This window comes from Anabas testudineus, chromosome 4 (assembly GCF_900324465.2).
Source record: "Anabas testudineus chromosome 4, fAnaTes1.2, whole genome shotgun sequence".
NCBI classification, from domain to species: Eukaryota; Metazoa; Chordata; class Actinopteri; order Anabantiformes; family Anabantidae; genus Anabas; species Anabas testudineus.
This window is the reverse complement of record NC_046613.1, coordinates 23674879-23701098: the sequence shown is the minus strand read 5'-3', so window position 1 is coordinate 23701098 and position 26220 is coordinate 23674879. Positions and strand designations below refer to the sequence as shown.

The window sequence follows — 26220 nt, the reverse complement described above, 5'->3', positions numbered from 1 at the left end:
TGTGTGTGTGAGGGGACTGTGTATTTGTTTGTGGACAGCTTGTCCAAAATCTCCAAACTGTAGGAAGAAGAATCTGCTTATTTACTGTAGTTCAGCCACCTAGCTGTGGTTTCTCCCATTATGTAATTCCCTACAGTGCGTCACTCCTTCAGCAGTCCAAATATTGAATGTGTAAGATACTTGAACAAGATTATGTAAGATTACAATCAGAGCTCCCCATAGACTGCAAAAGTTAGCACTGACACCCTGTGGTTACCCACAGACACCACACCACCTTCAGTGCCCACAGGACCCTGCATCAGAGTTACAAAGAAAAAGTGTGTTTAAAAGTGTGGGTTAAAAAAAAGGTAGAATGAGCTGAGTGCACGCAAAAAAGGAAATAATGCAATGTTATCGAAGCAACGCAAGAAACACATTCATCACAGGTGAAGCTGGAGCTTATTCCTTTCTTTATCCTACTGTTGAGTAGCTGCAGAATTTCACACTAAAGATTTAAAAAGTCTTATGATTTCACTATATTATTAAATCAAATGTATTTTTAGAAGGTGAAATGATAATTATCAAATTAATTAATTAAAAGTACAACACTTGCCTCTGAAATTACTAGAAATACTTTAAATATAAGTAAATGTAGTTAGTTACTTGCCACTTTTGATTATGCACTTGCACACTACACTGTGTAGTGTATGGATTTGGTGCACAGCTACAGTTTATGTTGACTATAATATAAAAAAAGACAACCGGGATTCTGTACTTGATGAGTAGATTTATTGACATCCAAAGGCTCCGGGCTTTCAGTTCTGCAGCATAGTCTGAAAGATAAAAAAGGAAGAAGATACATTTAGCATAAAACCGGCTGTCTTAGCTTAGTGTTCTTCCTTCCACTAGATTCATCTGATTTGAACAGGAGAAGCTCGAGCGTCATGGTTCTGTGAATAGAAACTCACGTCACTGATCCACTGGGTGAAGGAAGAGGTGCGCGTGAACACTGTGGGCTTCAGGAGGGTGTTGCATCCTAGGGAGGAGACAAAGCTGGTGACTCCCTGCACGTACCATATGCCATCATCACCCCTGCAGTTCAGCGGACCACCTGAGTCCCCCTGTAGATGAACAGAGACACATATCAGTGATGGGAACAGTCTGACACAAAGAGAAGCTGCCGATGAAGGAAGTGATGCTCACATTGCAGCCAGAGCGGATGTCACCGCCAGCGCAGATCATGGTGAGTCGCACGTAGCTTCCCCACCAGTCGCTGCTGGTGCAGACCTCATGACCGACCACGGGGAGCAGAGCCTGTTGGAGCTTAGAGGCGAGGGGACCACCAGCTGCAGGACAGATGTGGAGTACAAATTTTGCCATTTAACTGCATACAAGTTCTAAAAATAACACAAACTCTAACTCTAATTAGTCATTTTTAAATGTTTAACTGCTTAAAATAAGATTTTCCTATTGCACCATGACTTGTTGGAAGTTATGATCCTGCATATCGCACTTTAAGTTCCTTATTAGTGTGGGATTAGCTTCCAAAGTGTTTCTGATGATGCTGGTGCTGCAGAAAACAGAAGACGGTACAGTGAAGTCAAATATAGGTAAACTAACCCTATGTATGAGCAGAGGGAACCTTTAAATGTGTGGTATAAAAGACAACTGTATTTTTTAGCATTAGAAATACAGGAGCTAAATTCTTATGATAAGTATTTTTGGAAACGTTCCACCTGTCAGCACGGCTAAAGCTCAGTGATTTAGACATCACCCACAGAAATGTGTGCAAATGTTGAATTTGACTGTTAACGACTGTTAACTATGTTTCGAGGTCTGTAACCTGAACTGAAATCTCATATTTTACTCTCAGCTCCCACCGGGTTAACATTACCATACAGTGTACCGTTACATCACAAACACGTACTGTAGATTCTTCCCCAGCCGGTGACGTAGCAGCGGTAGTCGTGAGGGAGGATTTCTCCGCTCTTCGGCACACAGGAGGGCTGCACCTTATCGTTCAGGACGGCAGGGGAGGCCAGTTTGATCAGGGCGATGTCGTTACTGCACATAAAGAAAATCATGAGAGACCAGAAGATACATGGATGGTCATCTTTGAATGTGTGGTAAAAAACAGAACTAAATGTTAACACTCACCCACAGGACAAGCAGCTGTCGTCCCACAGGGGGTGAACTATGATCTTTTCCACAGATCTGATCTGTTCATAACCCTCCTCTGAGGTGAGGTCGTACTCCCCCAGAACCACACGGTATGTACGAGAACTGACGCACAGAGATACAAACACGCAGATAAACTTTAGATCATTTCACAGACTGGGATAAAAGCAGAGTAACTGTAATCTGCCATTTACCTGATGCAGTGTCCAGCAGTCATGACCCAGTTGGGAGAGAGTAGAGTCCCTCCACAGGTGTGTCGGTACGTGGAGCCGCTGAGATACTGCAGGGAGATCTGAGAAAACACACACAGAGCGCCTCACGTCTGAACATGCAGGATAATCAAGTTTATTATTGTGCATAGATGGATTAGCCCACTGTGTGCAGGTTCCTGGGATGTCAGAGGACACGTCGCTACGCTACTGTGGGGCAGATATAGAACTATGCTGTATATACTGTAGCAGCCGACAAATGATTATAACTTCACTCAATGTTTCCATGTTGTTATCAACTCACCTGCCAGGGCCAGCTGTAGGGTCGAGCATCTTCTCCATTCACGACACGGCTCACAGAGGGCTCGTATACAGGCGTGCCACACCCGTAAGCTAAACCAGAGACAGAAGATGAATTTCCAACTGCTGATGCAGCTCCGCTCTGAACCCCAGAAACCTCTGACACTTAATGCATGATCACTTTTGGGCAGGGAACATGAAACAAAACAATCTGCAGTAAAGTCATGTGCCTGAAGTAAAAAACACAAAAAAGTCTCATGTCTTTATTAAGAACAACCATAAAAACTTCATAGTGATAGTGGAAAAAGTATGTGAACCCTCACAATTATTACCTGGTTGACCCCCCTTAGCAGCAATAATCTCAACCAGGCTCTTTTTGTAGCTGTGGATCAGACCTGCACATCGTTCAGGAGGAATTTTAGACCATTCTTCTTGCAGAACTGCTTTAGTTCTTTCATATTCTTTGAACGTCTCCTGTGTGTGGCTCTCTTCAAGTCGTCCCAAAGGTCTGGGCTCTGACTTGGCCACTGAAAAAGGATTTTGTTTTTCCTGAAGCCATTCTGCTGTGCATTTTGGGTCATTGTCCTGTAGCATCACCCAACTTCTACAGTTTCAGTTGACGTCAGACATTCTCACATTATCCTGAAGAATTTTTTGATACACTTGGGAATTCATCTTTCCCCCAATCACTGCAAGCTGGCCAGGCCCTGATGCATCAAAGCAGGCCCAGAGCATGATGTTTCCTCCACCATACTTCATGATTGGGATGATGATAAGCAGTGATCTTTTTACACCAAATGCAGTGTTGTGTACTCTTTCCAAATAGTTCAATCTTAGTTTCATCAGTCCACAAAACATTTTTAAATTCTATCCAATTTCACTAGTATAGCGCCAAATCAACAGAAGTCATCTTAAGGCTCTTTACATTATTTAGGGTTTGAGACCTTACAAAGTATAGTTTTATACAGAATTATATGGAAAACTCAACAATCCAATTTGAACAAGTACTAGGCAACAGTGGAGAGGAAAAAACTCTCTTCAGAGGAAGAAACTTCCAACAGAAATGTAGAAAACCATTTTCTTGCTGCTGTACTTTGTATTACTGTGTGGTATCAATGTGTGATCTCCTATTATCTTTTATGAATCACAGGAATCTTACTGTGTGGAATTTTACTAAAGAGATAGTAAAAGAGATGGTGGGTGGTGTGTGTCATTTCTTATTCTTTTCTGTGCAATAAAAATGTGTGTATACTTTGCTTAACTGATCAGAAGCAAAACCAACAGTGAATTCATCCTCCTTATATGAATTCAAAGCCCAATGCATCTGATTCTTCTGTAAATTGTATCTGCACACAATCCTGCTGCCACACAAACCCACTAAAACACCAAATGTGGATTAACCTGTCACTTTAAATCTGATACTTGACAGCAGTTACACTTTCTCCTGTTAGTGTTTGCTAAGACCTGCAGCATCCAGCTGTTTGAGGGAACAACTGAACCCTCAGAGAAGTCACAGGTTTGCTACAGAAAGGCTCCTTTTTAAAATCATCGGGATCAAACAGACAGAAACTCACCGTAGGCAGCAAAGAGCAGGACAAGAGCCACTTTGATCATGTTCTCCTCAGAATGGACTGTTTGAGTGGGACACACAGCTTTTATAGACACACAGACACAGTCTTTGGTCTGGGAATCTACGTTCCCTGCTGCATCTGTTCCACAACAACAAATCAGCAAATAGCCAGAAATACAGCAAAGGTTCTGACTGAGTTATGACTCAGAGACATGGACACAGTCTGTGAGGGTTCTGTCTCTATCCTGTCCTTCAAAGTCCTACAACAGACTCTATCATTAAAAACTCCTCAATGATTTTAGTTTATTATTCTTCTTTACTGAGGTCATACAGAAATGCACAGAAAACATTAAACACCACACAAATTACTACACGGGTTTCAAATCTGTCTTTGTGTGACTCCACTGAGTCTGTATCAACATTTATTTGGTTCTTATTAAAGATAATTCAAAGGGGTAAGAAATGGGTTGTTGCTTTTATTATGTAAAAGATGCAGGTTAAAATGCAACATTACTATTACTGGGATACGACCGTGTGACCCAAGCTTTCATATCTTTCCCCAGAGTCCGTGTCCTTGACCTTTCTCTCAGGGAAATGTGTCCAACAGACGCAGGTGGAAAGTACGAAGGCATGCCAAGACCTGGTCCAGAGCAGCAGGAGGAGCCAAAACAGACAACCTGAGAGGGAAAAGACACGTGCTGCTCAAGTAGGAATAAACTGTACATCTGTGACGTGCTAATTATAATGTGCTTGTAATGTAGGTCTCAATACGTCGTTAACACTGTTTCACAAGCAGAGAAAATAAAAAAACTAAACAGAGACACAGGTGTTTCCAGGTAGAAAACGTCCTCTTACACCAAAATCTTATTTTTCCATAAAGTATTATATTATTAGTACCTAAATATGTTGTCTTTCATGCAGAACATGTTGCCAGTATCACTAAATATCTCATCATTTTCCTAGTTTTGTCACTGATGGTCTAAAAGTCAAAGACACACAGACCTAATATTACCTGGAGAGTCCAGTATAACGGTCTAGTCTCACCTGATGTGGTAGTTTTCATCGTTCTGTCCGTTCTCGCAGCCCGCTCCCAAACAAACACCCTCTTCTTCCAGTAACCTCTGACAGTAAAACACGTCTGCCTCCACCCCCAGTGTCTGACCAGCAGAACAGAAATCAGCATGCACACTTTACTGTTTATGTAAAGTCAGTCACTGCTGTGGTTTTTATCAGACACGGTATCTCTTATTGTTTTTAGTTTATTGTAAAATGAGACATTTGATTCTGTATTTTAAAGAAGTTTTAAAGTGTTTTACTACATCTGACAATATGGATGTGAAACATTATTGTTGTATGATAATCAATCATAATCAGTCACATATTAAGTTTATATCTCCACACGTGCAGTGTTTCAGTAAAGTACAGTGTCGAATGTCTGAGGAAACTTTCTGACCTCGGCCTCGTCCATCAGCTGTTGTGGAAAACGCACACGAGGATACAGAAAGACTCCTGCCACCGCCGGCCGGCAGCTCATCCCTGGTAGATCATCTAGGAAGTCGCAGGCCCGCTGAGCATTCTGGGAGAGCGTTTTCTGAAGGAGAAGAGTCTCCTGCAACAGAGAAGAACAAAGAAAACTGGTTAAAAGTTTTAAAATCGAAGTAAAGAATCAACAGTTCCCTCTGAAAACTGCTCTGATGAACTGTAATAGTTTTTTAATAGAATTGTTTTATTAGTTAGGAAAGAATATTTATTTTTTATTGTTGTCATAAAAACTGTAAATATATGAATTTATCAGTTTAAACAAATATTTCTTTTACAAATACTAAGCACATAAAATTATATAAAAACATTTTACATGGTAAAGTTTATAACTAAATATTAATAAATAAATAATTACAAATGAAACCAGTTCAAAGAAATCTACCTATAATTATGGGAAAATGTCATAAGCATTAGTTTATTTCATTAACTTTCAACTTTTACTTTTTACTAAATGAAACAGACGTCGTTTCAGAGAAGTAAACATTTATTATTTATTATTTGTGGATTTTTTCTTTACCTGTGCAAATGTTTTATATGAACAATCTCCAGGTGTGGGTGGATCGACCATGACGTCCAGAGCGAGCTGTGATAGAACTGGAGGGCAGTACTGCATGGTTTTTAGGTAGTGACTCACATCTGGATCCATGTTGATGACCTCCATGTATCCTCCTCTCAGACCACACCTGAAACAAACGACACAGGACGTTCTGTCTTTGCTGAAGGAGCATTAGGTGTGAATTTAGGTAAGAACAGATCTTATGGTATTTCAACCACGTTCCAGCACCCAGAACTTTTAGGAACAGTATTTAAAAATTAACTATGCATCGTGTCATCACCTCGTTGAGGTTTTGATGAAGGACCAAAGTTAAAATCCTTTCCTAACCTTAACTAGAGCAAACCTTCAACCAAACAACTTCAAGTATCATCCATCAACTGCGATTTCAATATTAAGTATCAGCTCAGCTTCTCAAAGAAAACCTTCAAAAACATTATCATGTAAGAGAAAGAATAGATATAAACGACAATATACAAGTCACTGTACCCTAACAAGCTGCATCACAAAGTGAAATACAGCAGAGCTGAGCTGGGATAAACAAAGATGTATGTATGAAGATAAAACTCACTCTCCCATGATGGCAGCAGATATCGAGTGGAAGGAGATCAGCTCCACGGTCTCTGAGTATTCTGGTCCCATGTCAAAAAGGACTTTCTTATAGGAAATAAACTCTGTGTCCTGTCCGTACACACTGTCCTGGTACACCTTGAGCGTGCAAAAACATACAGGAAGGTTGTGTAAGACTGAAAAACGGATGAGAATAAAGTTCTTTAAATGTTTGTTTGATCTTATAACAGGACATCACCTCTTCAACTAACAGGACGAGGCGCTCTGCTGCTGCAAAGTGAATCACTTTCTCTACAGTAGCTCTGTCTTGCACGTGGCCTGGCAGGAAAAATACTAGTTAGTGTCACAGATTGAATAGGAAGACGTACTTCATATGGCCTCTGAGGGTTGTTTACCTGTGGGGTTTCCAGGGTTGCTGATGTAAATGACTCTGGGTTGACACCCTGTTCTAGCGGCCTTCACAGCTCGGTGCAGCTCGTCCAGGTCTAACGCCCAGCCTCGCTTCTCTGACAGCTGGTACGGCAGCAGCTTCATCCCGGCGTCATCCAGCAGCATGGGCAGGGTGTGAGGGCAGGGCATGGGGGTCAACACACCCGTCTGAGTGTCGCCCTCCCCGCTGTCCATCAGGTGCAAAACCATCTTAACACAAACAAAGGAGGATAACATTATTGTTTTTAAGTTTGTTTTATTAAATGTTTGTGTTTAAAATTGTTAAAGCTGCTTCTCTGTGTCAGGTCTGGACTTCTCTTCCCAACCTCTTACTCACTGTCTGCAGATCCAGTGTTTGTACAAAGCCAGTACGCCTGCTTCCAATTCTATTAGTTCTAGTCTCAACCTGTCTCACATCATACCCATAAAGACTCCTGAGAACCAGCAGTGACGATGATGTCTTCTGGATCTGAACTCACTCCATCATCTCGTCTTGTTATAAACTCAGCCACTCTCTTCTGAACAAGTGGTAAACCACAGGCAGTCACAGAGTATGAACCTGTCATCGACACAGTAGATACATCAGACTTCTTTTCATTATTCTGGGACAAATCTGTGCAGATGAATTCATATTCATCATTCTCACCTACGCTCCCTCCGCTGCAGGCCTCCAGAAGCTTCTGCGCCCTCTGCCTGACGTCCTGAGGAAGGCTCGGTTCCTCAAGGAGCTCAGGATACAGACACACGGCCAAGACCTGAGAACAGAACCACAGAATGACAGGAGCAGACAGGCTCCGTTTGTAGCTGTCAGACTGATCACAGGGGACACAGCAGAGCTGACACGAAGGTACAATACGAACCTGACGAACAAACGAGATGGGTGCCATCCCTGCCCTGTGGGGATCGCATGAACTGACATCAATCACCCGACTGAAAGGTTTCTTCTCTCCCTGAGGAGCAAACAGTCTTTGTTCAGACACACACTCAGGTTGGTTATATTCTTCTGTCAAGTTCAAGCTCTAATTTCTTTAACTCTCTCTTTAAAATCAATCTTTTTTACACCTAAACCTTTGTCTATGAACTCTTCATCCATTTCAATTCAATATCATATTTTTATTTACCTTTAATTGAATATAATATTTAAATTTAATTACATTTTCATGCTTTGAAAGTTGCATTACACAACACGCCCATAGAAAGAAAATGAGCTCTACAACCATGTAGACTACTGCTGCAGACATGTTACTGCATCGTAACAATCCAACATGATAATACTAACACTGACGATCAGAGGTTTGATACTTTAGCAGGTAACACCTCTGTACTTTCACCTATATAAAAGTCACATTGTTTTACGTTTAAATTACAGTATTACTATGTCTATTTAAGTAAAGGATCTGAATATGTCTCCCATCACTGCTTCGATCCTTTGATCAGATATTTATTTTAAACCTTTAACACCATGCTATTCTTTATGAGGACTTCTAATTCAAACTGATTTTATTACTGTTCACATTAATGTTCACCTGTGACTCACCTGTGTGATCTGCTTTGTGATGCTTTCAGCCAGACTCTTCAGGTTCCTCGAGGCCCTGATGCCCCGCACTCTGGAGTTCACCTCCCATGCAGTCGTCATCTCTGTCTCCCCTGATGCTGTTTCAGTGAGGTCCTCAGCACCAACACTGATACACTCACAGTCGATCTAGTTCAGCGTGTCGAGCAGTGCACACACTCAGGAACACTGATGCCTGCCAGGCATTTAAATTATTGCTCCAGAACATCATGTCTCTATGGCATAGGTAATGTTGTAACACAGTGAAACAAAAATTAATTATTATTTCTAGATCAACCATAACCTCAGAAAAACATTTTGTTCAAAGTGAGTTAAACTATAACAAATAATGTTCAAGCTAATTCTAAATAGTGTGCACGAGCAGAGGTGCTTGTAGCCAGGAAAATACTGACAGCACATAGAAGTTTAGAGGCTGCGACAGAGGCAAGAAAAAGTATGTGAAGCTTTTTAGAATTTCATGTTTTCTGCATTAATTTGTTAAAATGTGATCTGATCTTCATCCAAGTCAAAAGTATTAACAAGTATAATGTGTCTAAAGTAATAACACAAACAACATTTAGATCTTTCTTGAGAACAACCATAAAAACCTCATAGTGATAGTGGAAAAAGTATGTGAACCCTTAGAATTAATAACAGGTTGACTGGTTAGAAGGACTAACCTCAACCAGGTGCTTCGTGAAGCTGTGGATCAGACCTGCACATCTTCAGCAGAAGTTTTAGCTCATTCTTCCTGCAGAACTACTTTAACTCCGTCATATTCTTAGGACATTTCATGTGTGTAGCTCTCTTTAAGTCGTTCCACATGCAGTTGATGCAGCCTCAAATTGTCGTTGTTTGACCGTATTGGGTCAGGATTTAGTGTTGGCCACTTTAAATACTGGAAATCAACTCTGATTAAAGAGATGCCAAAACTAAGCAACAAGTAATAACAATTTACAGGCAGGGCGTTATCCTTAAACAACCTACAAGCATGAAGCATTTGATATATCGAAATAATTATTTTCTTTAGCTAATATTAAGAGACAGTTAAGTAAGGAGAAGAAATGCTTTATATTTGTGTATTTACAAGATGCTGAAAATTATATTTATTAGTTAACTATTAATTGGAAATTATATTGTATTTATGGAGGTGGAAATTTATGTGACTACAAAGAATGTGTGTCCCAGTTTCCCTATATTATTTAAATATATATTAATTTTATCATAAATGATTATAATAATTAGTAATTGTTATAAAAAATACGAGTTCATTTAAAATATTATTTAAAAGCGAACAGCATATTAGTGTAATCTACAAAAGATTAGAACCTTTTCATTTTTAATTTACTAGCTATCCTCCATCATAAATACATTCATGTCATTTTCAACAAACCCATATGCTTTAAAACCAGATGTTAAGTTATGAAGATTTTTATTGTGAATCCACACAGATGCATTATGAGGTGCAGATTCCCCGACCTGAAGGCAGCCGACTCGACATATTGCAGATCAGGCAGCATCTGTGTGCATATAACTGGGACATGAAGTTCAGTAGCTTTTGTTGGAATACATGTTTTTGTGTGAATGTTATTTTAGTGAGTGTGCACTTTGGATTTGTTAGTGTGAACTAACATTTTTCATGTCACAATCCCGTCCCCCTCACTTCCTGGTTCAGCCCTTTAATCACCTGCTCATGATTTTCACCTGTGCTCCGGCCTTTTCAACCTGCCTGTTCTCAGTCCTCCAGTCGGGAGGATTACTTGTTGGGACATTGTTTGGATTCTGGACTATAGACTGTGGCCTTTGGATCTTGTTTATTCTGTGGACTTTGGACTTTGGACTTTGAACAGAACGTTTTTTGGCTTTGGATTGAGGATTTGATTGTTGACTGATGTGACCCTGGACTGTTTATTGACTCACAGATTGATACTCTGCTCCTGGCTCTGCACCCGCCCCCTTGTGTTTGTTGGAGGTTCTCCCCGGCTCTGGTCAGCCAATTTCTCACTCACTTTTTTCATGTCGTCTCAGTACTTAGGCCTAGGCAGACCATGGCAACACTAGTGCTTTGTAGTGATGACAACAACACAATCCATTTTCTGTAATAATAGGATTTTGCGGTAGTTGTAAATCTGTACATGAGATAACAAATTCCAGGCAAACAAGTGTGTACCGCAACATTCAAAGACTGTATGAGTTGAAATACAGCACCTTAGAATCCTACAGTCTTTATGTGTGCATGCTGCAAGCTTCAGTCAACAATCCATCCTAAATATATGAGTCAGCATGTTAGCTTGTGCATGTGACCTTGGATTTTTGATACAGTTAAATATTTACCTCATTTCACACTTTTGCGGGCAACAGCACACATATGAACATTGTTCAGGTAAATTATGAATAACTTAAGTTCATACTTTGCTCTCTGGGTTAAACGTTTTTGTCCGACAGTCCAAATGTCAGCTGTCATTAAGTCTATGAAAGTCTTCTCTGTCAAGTTAATTTCTTATGTCATGTCTTTGTTATGAATCAAACTTCTCAGTGGAGCTTTTGGATGGTTTCTGTATGTTTTGGAGGGAAAGGGGATTTGGACCATTTTAGTGCACATGCATACGTACTGCAGCATTTACTCCATGCAGATCTTGTATGAATCTTCTCAGAGCCCAGAATTATTTTAAACACACACATTTTCTGGAACAATGTGTGACTTGGTTATCATCCAATCTTTGGCAGACATTCATTTTGTGTATGTTTGTAGGACTACAGCATAAATACACTTGGTATCCAGAACAACAACTAAACAATGAAGACAAAAGAATATTCCAACCAACTCAACAATGTTATTAAAAAGCACAACTCGTGAATACAAGAAGAACTTCAAGCCACTGAATATACCTTGGTAAATCTCCGTTCAAAAAATAATACCAAACATGAGAATCTGTCCTTCCCCTACATCAGCTCACAACATTTGGCCTCATCTCTACCCTACACACCAAATGTGTCCATGAGGCGAAGGTGGAAAGACTGGAGACGAGCCAGGACCTCCTCCATGGTGTCAGGAGGAACCAAGACACATAACCTGAGACACAAAACACAGTTACTCTTTAACATAATACAACATACAGGGTAGTGAAGCTCATGTTTCTTACCTAAGATGGTGGTTATTGGTAGTGACCCCGTGGTGACAACCTGCTCCTACAAATACTCCCTCCTCCTCCAGTAACTTCTGACAGTACAGAACATCTGCCTCCAGCTCCAGCACCTGGACAGGTTATTGCCTTATTTCTCATGGAACTCAAAATACTCGGGAATTTTATTATGAGAAAGCTAATTAAATTTAGTTTGTTTTTATTGAACATAACATGTAAACATTCACAGTGCAGGGTGGAAAAAGTATGTGAACCTTTGGACTTAATAACTAGTTGACCCGTCTTTGGCAGCAATAACCTCAACCAAACGTTTCCTGTAGTTGCAGATCAGACCTCTTCACAAAACTGTTTCAGTGTAGTAATATTCTTGGGATGTCTGGTGTGAATGGCTCTCTTAAGGTCATGCCACAGCATTTCAATCGGTTGAGGTCAGCACTCTGACTGGGCCACTCCAGAAGGTGAATTTTGTTCTGTTGAAGCTATTCTTTTGTTGAATTACTTGCTTTCGGTCATTGTCCTGTTGCATCACCCATCCTCTGCGGAGCTTCAGTTGGCGGACAGATGGTCTTACGTTTTCCTGCAAAATTTCTTGATAAACTCTGGAATGAACTTTTCCATCAATGACAACAATTCGTTCAGGCCCTGAGGCAGCGAAGCAGCCCCAAACCATGATGCTCCCTCCGCCATGTTTTACAGTGGGGATGAGGTTTTGATGTTGGTGTGCTGTGCCTTTTTTTTCTCCACACATAGTCTTGTGTGTTTTTTCCAAACAACTCAATTTTGGTTTCATCTGTCCACAGAATATTTTGTAGTGCTGTGGAACATCCAGGTGCTCTTTGGCAAACTTCAAACGTGCTGCAATATTTTTTTTGGACAGCAATGGCTTCCTCTGTGGTGTCCTCCCATGTACTCCATTCTTGTTTGATGTTTTCCTTATTGTAGATGTATCAACAAAAATGTTAGCATGTGCCAGAGGTTTCTGTAAGTCTTTAGCTGACACTCAATGATGCTTTTTTACCTCATTCAGCACTCTGCACTGTGCTCTTGCAGTCATCTTTACAGGACGACCATGCCTAGGGAGAGTAGCAACAGTGCTGAACTTTCTCCATTTGTAGACAATCTGTTTTACCGTGGACACATGAACATCAAGGCTTTTGGAGATACTTTTGTAACCCTTTCCAGCTTCATGCAAGTCGACAAATCTTGATCGTAGGTCTTCTGAGAGGTCTTTTCTGCGAGGCATGGTTCACATCAGCCAGTGCTTCTTGAAACTAGTAAACCCAAAACTGGTGTGTGTTTTTAAAGGGCAGGACAACTTTCAGCAACACATCCAATATCATCACACTGATTGGACTCAAGGTTGGCTCACTCCTGGCTCCAATTAGCTCTTGGAGAAGTCATTAAGCTAGAGGTTCACTGTGAATGTTTACATGTTATGTTCAATAAAAACATGAAAACATATAATGTTTGTGTCCTATTATTCTCAGCAGACTGGGTTTTTGTATTGTTAAGACTTAGATGAAGATCGGAGCACATGTAGCCTCATGTAAGCTCTCTCACCTCGGCATGCTCAATAAACTCAGATGGTAAATCCAGATGGGGGTAAAGGTAGATTCCCCCCATTGCTGGCTGACAGCTCATCCCTGGTAGATCATTTAGAAACTGGCATGCCCGCTCAGCATTCTGGGACAGAGTGGCTCGAATGACAAGAATCTCCTTCAGTGGAAAATAAGACTTGATGCAGATTTTGTTTTTAACTTAAAGAGGGTCTGCAGGCTGGTTTGTTCCTTACTTGTGTGTATGTATCATAAGAAGGGTCTCCAGGTTTCGGTGGGTTGATCATGAGATCCAGAGCAAGCTGTCCTGTAACTGGAGTACTGATGTCACCACACAGCACATTGTCAAGAAAATGCATCACCTTTGGATCCATGTTGACTACCTCGATGTATCCCGCCCTCAGCCCACACCTGGGACTCAGATACAGATGTTTATTTATCAAGAAGTTGCTACTGATTCTTTAATTTAGCTTTATTATATCAGGTCTGGTAATGAGTCACCTGTTTTCAGCAAAGTTAATGTATTACACAGTCAGATCTGTATCCATCATTTCAGTGATCCGGTGAAACACATTTCCCATTAAAGGTTCAACCAAGGTGCTGCTCAGTGTGGGACGATCCTGTAACTATACTTTTCTTTATTTTACAATTTTAAATATTGTGATCAATGTTGTGAAATTTACAGTAAACTACTATACAGTAAACAGTATAACTGTTTTCATGATGTTTTCCTGAACCATGCAGCTCTTCCAAATTAGAGCTCTAATAGTAAATGAATAGATATTAGTATTTTTGGTATTAATATTCAATATTAGCAGGTTGTGAATTAAAAAAACTGATGCTGCAGCCATTTACAGTAGTGTTTTTTTAAATAATAACTAATAAGTTCAGGAATATGTGAGTGTTTCACACTGGCGAGGGCTCAAATGCTCAACAATAGGTCATCTACCTGATACTAGTTTAAACTAATTTCAATTAGCACCACCTCTGCACATGCATAAAAGAGATTCATGTTTGCACAAAGCGTTGTTGACAGTAACAGAACTCACTCTCCCATGCAGGCGTTTGATAAGGAGTGGAAAGAGATCAGCTCAACTGTCTGTGAGAACTCTTTATCCATGTCAAATAGAGCTTTCTTATAGGAAATGAACTCTCTGTCGCACCCATACACGCTGTCTTGGTACACCTGCAGTGCAAAAGGGAAAGATTAAGTTGAGTAACAGGCTTCCAGTCACTGAGTCCCTGTCTGAATGTACAGTTTGTCACCTCATCAACCAACAATATGAGTTTCTCAGCTGCTGCAAACCGAATCACTTCCTCTATTGAGTTCCTGTCCTGCACATGACCTACGAAGACAAACAGCTGCATTCAGACGTGACGACAGGTGGCAAGTTTAAACAGGTGCCTGAATGTTGTTTACCTGTGGGGTTTCCTGGGTTGCTGAGGTAAATGGCTTTGAGTTGACAGCGCCCCCTAGCCGCCTGCAAAGCTTGATGCAGCTTGTGTACATCTACGGCCCAGCCTCGCTCCTCTGTGAGCTCATATGGCACCATTTTCACCCCGGCTTCATCCAGCACGTTGGGCAGCATGTGAGGACAGGGCATGGGGGCCAACACACCTGTCTGAGTGTCCCCATCCCCACTGGCCATCAGCTTCACAACAGCCTTAAGAAAAGAGCACCATTAAAAACATTCAACACACACAAATGTATGTGCACTAACATGACCCCTGCTAGTGTTGTATTTGAAAATCATGAAAATTGGTTTATTTTACCGTTATTCCTCTGTGAGAACCAGAAGTAATAAAGATCTCTTTGCTATATGAAGGCACACCAGCGTCTCGTTTCGAGATGAACTCAGCAACGCTTTGTCTGATATGAGGCAGACCAGAGGTGGCAGAATAGGAACCTGTGGACAAATCACTGGATAATCTGTGTCTGTGCTTTTAATTAAATACCCATACTGTTGTGCTACAGTAAAGACATGCTGCAAATCCTCACCCACACTTCGTCCATCACACATGTCCAGGAGCCTCTGGGCCCTCATCTTAACATCCAGAGGAAGACTTTTATCTTCCAGCAGCTGAGTGTACAGACACACTGATAAGACCTGATGGAACAGTCGGAATTAGGACAATACAGACACAAATAAGGAGAAATATCAAGAGTCTCTGATCAAAGAAAGCAGCAGAACAGAGACGATGTCTCAACACCAAACGCTTCTAATTGCATAGAATAGTGGGCCGACAGTTCAAAGCAAGGCAATGATTATGCTAATAATATATTTCAATGTGTGTACAGTAAGCTGTAGAAACACAGATGACAAAACCAACCTGTCGAACAAATGAGACAGGTTTCATCCCTGCTTTGTGGGGATCACCTGAACTGACATCAATCACCTGTTTGAAGGGTTTTTGCTCCCCCTGCAGGAAAACACACATTAATGCAGGAAATGCTGGATTGTTGACAAAATTCAAAGTGCTATTTAAAAAACAAATACAAATATAATACCATCAAAACTATTAATAAGTAAAAGTTGCCATACAGAAAGACTCCTTCTCTTTCGGCTTTTCCCATCAGGGGTCGCCACAGCGAATCATTCTTTCCTGTCCTGAACTAGTCTGACGTACTTCTCTGCCACCCCCGACGACCTCATACAGTACCACAGCTCCTCCCTCGGCACCCTGTCATACGCCTTCTCTAAATCTACAAAGACACAATGCAGCTCCTTCTGACCATCTCTGTACTTTTCCATCAACATTCTCAAAGCAGAAATGGCATCAGTGGTGCTCTTACGGGGCATGAAACCATACTGCTGCTCACAAATCTCCACCTTCTTCCTAAGCCTGGCTTCCACTACTCTTTTCCACAGCTTCATTTTGTGGTTCATCAACTTTATTCCTCTGTAGTTGCTGCAGTTCTGCGTGTCACCCTTGTTCTTAAAGATCGGAACCAGAACACTTCTCCTCCATTCCTCAGGCATCTTCTCACTCTCTAGAATCCTATTGAACTCTCTCCTAAGCACTTCCACACCTCCGTCGTCATCAGGACGTCATTAGGACCAACAGCCTTTCCACTCTTCATCCTTTTCAGAGCCTTCCTCACCTCATCCTTTCCAGTCTCTGCTGTTTCCTGCTCCACAACATCCACATCTTCCTCTCTTCTTTCCCTCTCATTTTCCTCATTCATCAGCTCCTCAAAATACTCCTTCCATCTTTTCTGCACACTCTCCTGGGTTGTTAGTACCTTTCCATCTCTGTCTAACATGTCATACAGCTCATCGTAAGCTTTCTGTTTGGCCTTTGCCACCTCCCTCTTCACTCTACGCTGCGCTTCCTTGTACTCCTGTCTACTTTCCTCAGTCCTTTCTACATCCCACTTCCTTCTAGCCAACCTCTTGCTCTGGACACATTCCTGTACTTCCTCATTCCACCACCAAGTGTCTTTACCTTCTTTCCTCTTTCCAGATGACACACCTAGCACCTTCCTTCCTGTTTCCCTGATAACTTCTGCTGTAGTTTCCCAGTCATCTGGAAGCTCATCCTGACCACCCAGAACCCGTCTCAACTTCTGCCTGAATTCCTCACAAGTTTCTTCATTCTTTAGCTTCCACCACTTGGTCTTCTTTTCTGTCTTCCCTCTCTTCTTCTTCCTGACCTCCAGAGTCATCTTACACACCACCATGCAGTGCTGTCTGGCTACACTCTCTCCTACCACCACTTTGCAGTCACTAACCTCTCTCAAATGACCTCGTCTACATAGGATGTAGTCCACCTGCGTACTCCTACCTCCACTTCTGTATGTCACTCTATGTTCCTCTCGCTTCTGGAAGTAAGTGTTGACTACAGCCATTTCCATCCTCTTAGCAAAGTCCACCACCATCTGTCCTTCCAGATTCCTTTCTTTTACACCAAACCTGCCCATCACCTCCTCATCACCTCTGTTGCCCTCACCAACATGCCCATTGAAGTCTGCTCCAACAACAACTCTCTCTCCTCTGGGGATACTCTCTATGACCTCATCAAACTCACTCCAGAATCTCTCCTTCTCTTCTAACTCACAGCCAACTTGTGGCGCATACCCACTGACTACATTCACCATCACCCCTTCAATTTCTAGCTTTAGGCTCATCACCCCGTCTGAGACTATTTTCACCTCTAGAACATTGTTCATAAACTCCCCCTTCAGGATCACTCCTACCCCGTTTCTCTTCCTATCAACACCATGGTAGAACAGTTTGTGTCCTTCTCCAATATTACGTGTCTTGCTGCCCTTCCACCTCATCTCCTGCACGGTACATCTGCCTTCCTTCTCTCCATCATGTCTGCCAGCTTACTGCCTTTCCCTGTCATTGTGCCAACGTTAAGAGTCCCTATTCTCAGATCTATGTTCCTTCCTTTCCTCTTCTCTCTCTGTCCACGAACCCTTCTGCCTCCTCTCCTTCTTCGACCAAAGTAATCCAATTTGGCGATAATTGTTAACCCAGGCCTCGACCAATCCGGTATGAAATTCTTATGGACAATTTGCATGGTTGTTTTTGTCAAGTTTTACGCCGGATGCCCTTCCTGACGCAACCCTCTCTATTTATCTGGGCTTGGGACCGGCACAGAAGTCACTGGCTTACAACCCCTGTGGCTAGATTGCCATACAGAAAGTATTTATTGATAGACGAACATTAATTATTGATAAATGCACAGCACTTGTATTCAGATACTTTACTTGAATATGAGAAAACATACTCTATTACAAGTAAAACTCAAATGTGTAATAGTATTAGTGGTTTAATGTATTTGAAGTATCACAGCTAATCTTGTTCTGCAGTAAAATATAGTAGAGTGAGAGTGTTATCATGCTGTTAACTAATCCGTTCAGAGAGAAGCACAAACTGGCTCAAACAGGGATTGAACAAGGAGTGGGAGGCCTCGATGCACAAGACAAGACAAATATCTGAGAGTGTGTAGTTTCAAGGTCCTCAAGGGCCAACTGCACTAGTACACGTCAAGCACCTGTGTCAGCATCAACAGTGAAGAGGAGACTTCAGGATGCTGATGACTGAGATGGGCAAAAGAGCACAGCCATTGGACACTGAAAGACTGGAAGAAGGCGTTGTCTACAGATGAGTATAAGTTTGAGGTCCTCGGATCATGTAAAGGAGTAAAATATACAGTAACATGAAAGTAAACCTATAAGGATTAATTGACTAGTTTTATTTGTGGGCACCAAGGGTTTAGGATTCAGAGTCTTGTCTGGGGACACATTAAAATGCAACCTGGAGAAACCCAGACTTCAGTCCTGGTATTTAATGCATGATTGCCCTTCAAACAGAGCCAACATCGACTTTTGTTAATAGTGTTTAAATGCCTCAAAATTATATTTGAATAAGTAGCTAATTTGTTGGAAGGCTTATGTCGGCACCAGGATTTTTGTGGACAGTATTCACTTTAAGTTTTTACATCTCCATAAAATTCTCTATCAAATGGAAGCACAGCTGTTTCTTCAGTATATCGTAAACGATTACTGACACTTACCTGTGTGATCTCTTGTGTGATGCGTGCAGCCAGACTTTGCAGTGCACTTTGTGGCGAGACTCTGATCCCCCTCACCCTGGGATTCACATGTTGAAGGGAACTCATTGTGTTTCAGTTCAAATAGTTTGATTTCCAAATGACAGTATCCACTTAAAAACTGCCTGTTACAATCTGAGGAGCTTAGCCAAACACACACAAACACACACACAAGGAACCTAACCTCCGAGAAGTGAATGATCACTGAGGAAAGTTGTTCTGTTTTATGAGTAATCCTTTGTGTTGCATTTCAACACAAAAGGCACAATTCCAACAGAGACTTTGGACAGGTGAAACCTGTCCAAGGTTTTTTTTTCCTCTTGAAATTTAATTAATGCCTGATTTGAGAAATGTGCAATTTAATAAATGTTTTATTATATTAATAATAATAATGTATACTTCATTGATCCCCTTGGGGAAATTGCGGTTGGACAGCTGCCAGACTGTGTTGGTGCTACTACGGGGTTTCGGTATCTTGTCCAAGGACACCTCAGCAAGTAGCCAGGAGGAACTGGGAATCAAACCACTCACTCTAGGGTTCGCAGACGAACCACCTGAGCTACTGCTGCCCCAAAGCTACCATATAAAAGCTTCCATTTATTGGAATCTACACAAAAGGCCAAAGAGTTGAACTCTCAATCTAACCTATAAAGGCCAAATTTTCTTGACTTTTATTTTGGATTCCTTGTCTTTCACCTCTGCAGCCCATCACCTGTTGCTCTGCAGGTGAAGGGCGGGCTGACAAGGTCAGCTGGTCTGGCACCAGGTGTAACAGTGTGTTGGGGTAAACTGGAATGTTAAAATGAAAGGTTTTCCAAATCAGTCACTGAAAACCGTTTATAGTAAAGTTTATAGTTTATTGTTTGATGGTGCTTGTGATAAGTGGATTTGGACCATTTCAGTGCACATGCATATGTACTGCAGCATTTACTCCATGCAGATCTTGTATGAATCTTCTCAGAGCCCAGAATTATCTTAAACACACACATTTTCTGGAACAATGTGTGACTTGGTTATCAACCAATCTTTGGCAGACATTCATTTTGTGTATGTTTGTAGGACTACAGCATAAATACACTTGGTATTCAGAACAACAACTACACAATGAAGACAAAAGAATATTCCAACCAACTCAACAATGTTATTAAAAAGCACAACTCGTGAATACAAGAAGAACTTCAAGCCACTGAATATACCTTGGTTAATCTCCGTTCCAAAATTAATACCAGACATGAGAATCTGTCCTTCCCCTACATCAACTCACAACATTTGGCCTCATCTCTACCCTATACACCAAATGTGTCCATGAGGCGAAGGTGGAAAGACTGGAGACGAGCCAGGACCTCCTCCATGGTGTCAGGAGGAACCAAGACACATAACCTGAGACACAAAACACAGTTACTCTTTAACATAATACAACATACAGGGTAGTGAAGCTCATGTTTCTTACCTAAGATGGTGGTTATTGGTAGTGACCCCGTGGTGACAACCTGCTCCTACAAATACTCCCTCCTCCTCCAGTAACTTCTGACAGTACAGAACATCTGCCTCCAGCTCCAGCACCTGGACAGGTTATTGCCTTATTTCTCATGGAACTCAAAATACTCATGAATTTTATTATGAGAAAGCTAATTAAATTTAGTTTGTTAGCATGGATTTTTGACTAGAATAGTAATTTGTCTACTGACTGTGTAGTACAACAGGCAGCTACAATTAATTATTCTCTGTAATTATCCATTAACAAAACCACATCTTTTACTTACATTGTGTGACAACAGATACAGTTACCATTTATTAATAAGACAAATTATGAAAGTGTGCAAAAATGTGCATACCATATACCTACAACAGCAGCAAGACATGAAAACACTAAATGGTTGGTAGTTCAACTCTTCTAAAATATGCAAAAACTTTGGTATGGTCCTTTAAATAACAACTGTAGCCTCATGTAAGCTCTCTCACCTCGGCATTCTCAATAAACTCAGATGGTAAATCCAGGTGGGGGTAAAGGTAGATTCCCCCCATTGCTGGCTGACAGCTCATCCCTGGTAGATCATTTAGAAACTGGCATGCCCGCTCAGCATTCTGGGACAGAGTGGCTCGAATGACAAGAATCTCCTTCAGTGGAAAGATATTAAAACAGGAAAATAAGACTTGATGCAGATTTTGTTTTTAACTTAAAGAGGGTCTGCAGGCTGGTTTGTTCCTTACTTGTGTGTATGTATCATAAGAAGGGTCTCCAGGTTTCGGTGGGTTGATCATGAGATCCAGAGCAAGCTGTCCTGTAACTGGAGTACTGAAGTCAACACACAGCACAGTGTCAAGAAGATGCATCACCTTTGGATCCATGTTGACTACCTCGATGTATCCCGCCCTCAGCCCACACCTGGGACACAGATACAGATGTTTATTTATCAAGAAGTTGCTACTGATTCTTTAATTTAGCTTTATTATATCAGGTCTGGTAATGAGTCACCTGTTTTCAGCAAAGTTAATGTATTACACAGTCAGATCTGTATCCATCATTTCAGTGATCCAGTGAAACACATTTCCCATTAAAGGTTCAACCAAGGTGCTGCTCAGTGTGGGAGGATCCTGTAACTATACTTTTCTTTATTTTACAATTTTAAATATTGTGATCAATGTTGTGAAATTTACAGTAAACTACTATACAGTAAACAGTATAACTGTTTTCATGATGTTTTCCTGAACCATGCAGCTCTTCCAAATTAGAGCTCTAATAGTAAATGAATAGATATTAGTATTTTTGGTATTAATATTCAATATTAGCAGGTTGTGAATTAAAAAAACTGATGCTGCAGCCATTTCCAGTAGTGTTTTTTTAAATAATAATAATAACTAATAACTAATAAGTTCAGGAATATGTGAGTGTTTCACACTGGCGAGGGCTCAAATGCTCAACAATAGGGCATCTACCTGAAACTAGTTTAAACTAATTTCAATTAGCACCACCTCTGCACATGCATAAAAGAGATTCATGTTTGCACAAAGCGTTGTTGACAGTAACAGAACTCACTCTCCCATGCAGGCGTTTGATAAGGAGTGGAAAGAGATCAGCTCAACTGTCTGTGAGAACTCTTTATCCATGTCAAATAGAGCTTTCTTATAGGAAATGAACTCTCTGTCGCACCCATACACGCTGTCTTGGTACACCTGCAGTGCAAAAGGGAAAGATTAAGTTGAGTAACAGGCTTCCAGTCACTGAGTCCCTGTCTGAATGTACAGTTTGTCACCTCATCAACCAACAATATGAGTTTCTCAGCTGCTGCAAACCGAATCACTTCCTCTATTGAGTTCCTGTCCTGCACATGACCTACGAAGACAAACAGCTGCATTCAGACGTGACGACAGGTGGCAAGTTTAAACAGGTGCCTGCATGTTGTTTACCTGTGGGGTTTCCTGGGTTGCTGAGGTAAATGGCTTTGGGTTGACAGCGCCCCCTAGCCGCCTGCAAAGCTTGATGCAGCTTGTGTACATCTACGGCCCAGCCTCGCTCCTCTGTGAGCTCATATGGCACCATTTTCACCCCGGCTTCATCCAGCACGTTGGGCAGCATGTGAGGACAGGGCATGGGGGCCAACACACCTGTCTGAGTGTCCCCATCCCCACTGGCCATCAGCTTCACAATAGCCTTAAGAAAAGAGCACCATTAAAAACATAACACAAACAAATGTATGTGCACAAACATGACCCCTGCTAGTGTTGTACTTGAAAATCATGAACATTGGTTTATTTTACCGTTATTCCTCTGTGAGAACCAGAAGTAATAAAGATCTCTTTGCTATATGAAGGCACACCAGCGTCTCGTTTCGAGATGAACTCAGCAACGCTTTGTCTGATATGAGTCAGACCAGAGGCGGCAGAATAGGAACCTGTGGACAAATCACTGGATAATCTGTGTCTGTGCTTTTAATTAAATACCCATACCGTTGTGCTACAGTAAAGACATGCTGCAAATGCCAGTGGCTCTGACATCACACATTATGAAGGCTTTTCATCTGGGAGTCCTGTCATCCCTCTATCTATACAGGGGGAGGAGGTGGAGGTCGTGTCCGAGTATAAATACCTGGGAGTGAACCTGGACAAATAACTGGACTGGACTAAGAACTCATCAGCATTGTACAGAAAGGCTCAGAGCCGGACGTACTTCCTGAGGAGACTCAGGTCCTTCAACGTCTGCAGCACCATGCTGCGGATGTTTTATGAGTCTGTGGTTCCAGTGTCATCTTTTATGCTGTGGTCTGCTGGGGCAGCAACATGAAGGTGGCAGACACTAACAGACTAAACAAACTGATTAGGAGGGCTGGCTCTGTTCTGGGGGTGGAGATGGACCCTCTACATGTTGTGGCTGAAAGGAGGATGCTGTCTAAACTCCTCTCAATCCTGGACAACCCCTCCTACCCACTGCACATTGTGTTGGCTGGTCAGAGGAGCATGTTCAGCCAAAGACTTATTAACATTAAATGCTCCACAGACCGCCACAGGAGATCCTTTATACCTGTGGCAATCAATCTGTACAATTCCTCCCCCCTCTGTAAGGGGTGGGGGAAGTGATGGTTGTGTCGTATACTTGCCGTCAATCCACAATAGGCTATAAATATTGATCAATTTTCATTCATCTATTTCACATATTTTACATATTCTGTATATCTATATTGAGTTTTTCCGTATTGATGTTATTGGTTATGTGTGTTTATGTTGGTGTTGGATCTTTCCTGGTTGTAGTTCCCTTTCTTTCTGTCTGTGTTGAGAACAACTGTAATGAGGCAAAACAATTTCCCTCTGGGATTAATAAAGTTTTTTGAATCTTGAATCTTGAATCAAATCCTCACCCACACTTCGTCCATCACACATGTCCAGGAGCCTCTGGGCCCTCATCTTAACATCCAGAGGAAGACTTTTATCTTCCAGCAGCTGAGTGTACAGACACACTGATAAGACCTGATGGAACAGTCGGAATTAGGACAATACAGACACAAATAAGGAGAAATATCAAGAGTCTCTGATCAAAGAAAGCAGCAGAACAGAGACGATGTCTCTACACAAACACCAAACGCTTCTAATTGCATAGAATAGTGGGCCGACAGTTCAAAGCAAGGTAAGGATTATGCTAATAATATATTTAAATGTGTGTACAGTAAGCTGTAGAAACACAGATGACAAAACCAACCTGTCGAACAAATGAGACAGGTTTCATCCCTGCTTTGTGGGGATCACCTGAACTGACATCAATCACCTGTTTGAAGGATTTTTGCACCCCCTGCAGGAAAACACACATTAATGCAGGAAAGGCTCATGTTCAAGCTGGATTGTTGATAAAACTTTAAAATTGAAGTGTTGAATTTAATTGAAGTTAAAAGTGTTTTTTTTTTTAAATTACAAATATATTAGTATCAAAAATATTGAAAGTGAAAGTTTTCATACAGACAGACTTTAAATAATTTGGAGAGAATCTAAACTAATTCAATGATAATTATTGATAAATAAACAACACTTGTATTCAGATACTTTACTTGAATATGAGAAAACATACTCTATTACAAGTAAAACTCAAATGTGTAATAGTATTAGTGGTTTAATGTATTTGAAGTATCACAGCTAATCTTGTTCTGCAGTAAAATATAGTAGAGTGAGTGTGTTATCATGCTGTTAACTAATCCGTTCAGAGAGAAGCACAAACTGGCTCGAACAGGGATTGAACAAGGAGTGGGAGGCCTCGATGCACAAGACAAGACAAATATCTGAGAGTGTGTAGTTTCAAGGTCCTCAAGGGCCAACTGCACTAGTACACGTCAAGCACCTGTGTCAGCATCAACAGTGAAGAGGAGACTTCAGGATGCTGATGACTGAGATGGGCAAAAGAGCAAGAGTTTTAATGCATGATTGCCTTTCAAACAGAGCGACTTTTGTTAATAGTGTTTAAATGCCTCAAAATTATATTTGAATAAGTATTGAATAGTAATTTGTTGGAAGGCTGATGTCGGCACCAGGATTTTTGTGGACAGTATTCACTTTAAGTTTTTACATCTCCATAAAATTCTCTATCAAATGGAAGCACAGCTGTTTCTTCAGTATATCGTAAACGATTACTGACACTTACCTGTGTGATCTCTTGTGTGATGCGTGCAGCCAGACTTTGCAGTGCACTTTGTGGCGAGACTCTGATCCCCCTCACCCTGGGATTCACATGTTGAAGGGAACTCATTGTGTTTCAGTTCAAATAGTTTGATTTCCAAATGACAGTATCCACTTAAAAACTGCCTGTTACAATCTGAGGAGCTTAGCCAAACACACACAAACACACACACAAGGAACCTAACCTCCGAGAAGTGAATGATCACTGAGGAAGGATGTTCGGTTTTATGAGTAATCCTTTGTGTTGCATTTCAACACAAAAGGCACAATTCCAACAGAGACTTTGGACAGGTGAAACCTTTCCAATAAAAGTGCATTTTATAATATATTATAGAACTATATTGGACTCAAAAGGCCAAAGAGTTCAACCATTAATCTAACCCTGTCTAAACTTTGGATTGCTTGTCTTTCACCTCTGCAGCTCTTCACCTGTTGCTCTGCAGGTGAAGGGCGGGTTGACAGGGTCAGCTGGTCCGGCACCAGGTGTAGCAGTGTGACCGCTGTTTGTTCGTGGACTAGTATCCTAAAAATATCCATGTATTCGGTTAATAGGAGCTGTCTGAAGACATGAATCGATACACGAAGGTAAATATTTGTGTGTGTTGTTAACACTTTGTTGTGGAAGTTGTTATGCTAATTGCGACTGTGCCAGGAAGCTAGCGTGGTTAGCATAGCTCTCAGTGTGGTAGAAGCTAGTAGTTAGCCCTAGTTAATGCTCTCCATGTTAGTATAAACAGGTTTATGTGGGAGTTAATTAACAGACGGTGTTTAGACGGGTCATAGCTGTCGTTTTAAATGTTTAAAACACTTTTCCCTAATGCTACTTCTGTTCCTATTAGCATCTCTGATGTCCAATCAAAACAAAGATGGCGGCCTACATAGAAAACTGAGTCGCAACTTAGAGAAATTGGTTAAAAATCG

The 26220-nt window shown here is 41.2% G+C and overlaps 4 protein-coding genes across 7 annotated transcripts; all 4 read right to left on the bottom strand.

The window, feature by feature from the left end:
- Positions 1 to 746: 746 nt before the first annotated feature.
- Positions 747 to 4319, bottom strand: LOC113152752 (proproteinase E-like). The gene is made up of 8 exons (XM_026346181.1): positions 4241 to 4319; positions 2671 to 2759; positions 2352 to 2449; positions 2137 to 2262; positions 1907 to 2043; positions 1183 to 1325; positions 948 to 1100; positions 747 to 812 (listed from the first exon to the last, which is right to left on the bottom strand). Exons 1-8 carry the CDS (start codon positions 4278 to 4280, stop codon positions 795 to 797), a joined length of 804 nt encoding a protein of 267 aa, XP_026201966.1. The 5' UTR covers positions 4281 to 4319; the 3' UTR covers positions 747 to 794.
- A 55-nt stretch (positions 4320 to 4374) lies between these two features.
- LOC113152751 (alanine aminotransferase 2-like) lies at positions 4375 to 9259 on the bottom strand. The gene is made up of 11 exons (XM_026346180.1): positions 8868 to 9259; positions 8191 to 8280; positions 7977 to 8085; positions 7753 to 7889; positions 7297 to 7540; positions 7140 to 7219; positions 6903 to 7039; positions 6296 to 6461; positions 5690 to 5845; positions 5281 to 5393; positions 4375 to 4913 (listed from the first exon to the last, which is right to left on the bottom strand). Exons 1-11 carry the CDS (start codon positions 8964 to 8966, stop codon positions 4823 to 4825), a joined length of 1422 nt encoding a protein of 473 aa, XP_026201965.1. The 5' UTR covers positions 8967 to 9259; the 3' UTR covers positions 4375 to 4822.
- A 2313-nt stretch (positions 9260 to 11572) lies between these two features.
- LOC113152750 (alanine aminotransferase 2-like) lies at positions 11573 to 19336 on the bottom strand. The gene is made up of 11 exons (XM_026346179.1): positions 19108 to 19336; positions 15913 to 16002; positions 15581 to 15689; positions 15355 to 15488; positions 15002 to 15245; positions 14848 to 14927; positions 14631 to 14767; positions 13818 to 13992; positions 13586 to 13741; positions 12026 to 12138; positions 11573 to 11955 (listed from the first exon to the last, which is right to left on the bottom strand). Exons 1-11 carry the CDS (start codon positions 19210 to 19212, stop codon positions 11862 to 11864), a joined length of 1437 nt encoding a protein of 478 aa, XP_026201964.1. The 5' UTR covers positions 19213 to 19336; the 3' UTR covers positions 11573 to 11861.
- A 685-nt stretch (positions 19337 to 20021) lies between these two features.
- On the bottom strand, positions 20022 to 25493 carry LOC113151948 (alanine aminotransferase 2-like). Of its 4 annotated transcripts, none has more exons than XM_026344817.1 (11): positions 25265 to 25493; positions 24335 to 24424; positions 23997 to 24105; positions 22903 to 23036; positions 22552 to 22795; positions 22398 to 22477; positions 22181 to 22317; positions 21355 to 21529; positions 21106 to 21261; positions 20594 to 20706; positions 20022 to 20523 (listed from the first exon to the last, which is right to left on the bottom strand). In XM_026344817.1, exons 1-11 carry the CDS (start codon positions 25367 to 25369, stop codon positions 20430 to 20432), a joined length of 1437 nt encoding a protein of 478 aa, XP_026200602.1. In that variant the 5' UTR covers positions 25370 to 25493; the 3' UTR covers positions 20022 to 20429. The 4 variants fall into 4 exon arrangements, with proteins under 4 accessions (XP_026200602.1, XP_026200603.1, XP_026200604.1 ...); XM_026344818.1 differs by having other exon boundaries at positions 21106 to 21228; XM_026344819.1 differs by having other exon boundaries at positions 21355 to 21439.
- Between the last annotated feature and the right edge of the window lie 727 nt (positions 25494 to 26220).

Excerpts from the sequence above, each read along its gene's own strand:
- LOC113151948 (XM_026344817.1), bottom strand. The coding sequence starts at position 25,369 with ATGAGTTCCCTTCAACATGTGAATCCCAGGGTGAGGGGGATCAGAGTC. Across the intron at positions 22,796-22,902 it reads GTTCTCACAGAGGAATAACG|GCTATTGTGAAGCTGATGGC; the intron begins GTAAAATAAACC and ends TCTTTTCTTAAG. Across the intron at positions 22,318-22,397 it reads TCATATTGTTGGTTGATGAG|GTGTACCAAGACAGCGTGTA; the intron begins GTGACAAACTGT and ends TTTGCACTGCAG.
- LOC113152752 (XM_026346181.1), bottom strand. The coding sequence starts at position 4,280 with ATGATCAAAGTGGCTCTTGTCCTGCTCTTTGCTGCCTACG. Across the intron at positions 2,760-4,240 it reads CCTGCTCTTTGCTGCCTACG|CTTACGGGTGTGGCACGCCT; the intron begins GTGAGTTTCTGT and ends TCTCTGGTTTAG. Across the intron at positions 1,326-1,906 it reads CGGCTGGGGAAGAATCTACA|CTGGTGGTCCCCTCGCCTCT; the intron begins GTACGTGTTTGT and ends TCTGTCCTGCAG.
- LOC113152751 (XM_026346180.1), bottom strand. The coding sequence starts at position 8,966 with ATGACGACTGCATGGGAGGTGAACTCCAGAGTGCGGGGCATCAGGGCC. Across the intron at positions 7,541-7,752 it reads GTTCTCAGGAGTCTTTATGG|ATGGTTTTGCACCTGATGGA; the intron begins GTATGATGTGAG and ends GTTTGTGTTAAG. Across the intron at positions 5,846-6,295 it reads CATATAAAACATTTGCACAG|GAGACTCTTCTCCTTCAGAA; the intron begins GTAAAGAAAAAA and ends TCTCTGTTGCAG.
- LOC113152750 (XM_026346179.1), bottom strand. The coding sequence starts at position 19,212 with ATGAGTTCCCTTCAACATGTGAATCCCAGGGTGAGGGGGATCAGAGTC. Across the intron at positions 15,690-15,912 it reads CTGTCTCATTTGTTCGACAG|GTCTTATCAGTGTGTCTGTA; the intron begins GTTGGTTTTGTC and ends CTGTTCCATCAG. Across the intron at positions 14,768-14,847 it reads TCATATTGTTGGTTGATGAG|GTGTACCAAGACAGCGTGTA; the intron begins GTGACAAACTGT and ends TTTGCACTGCAG.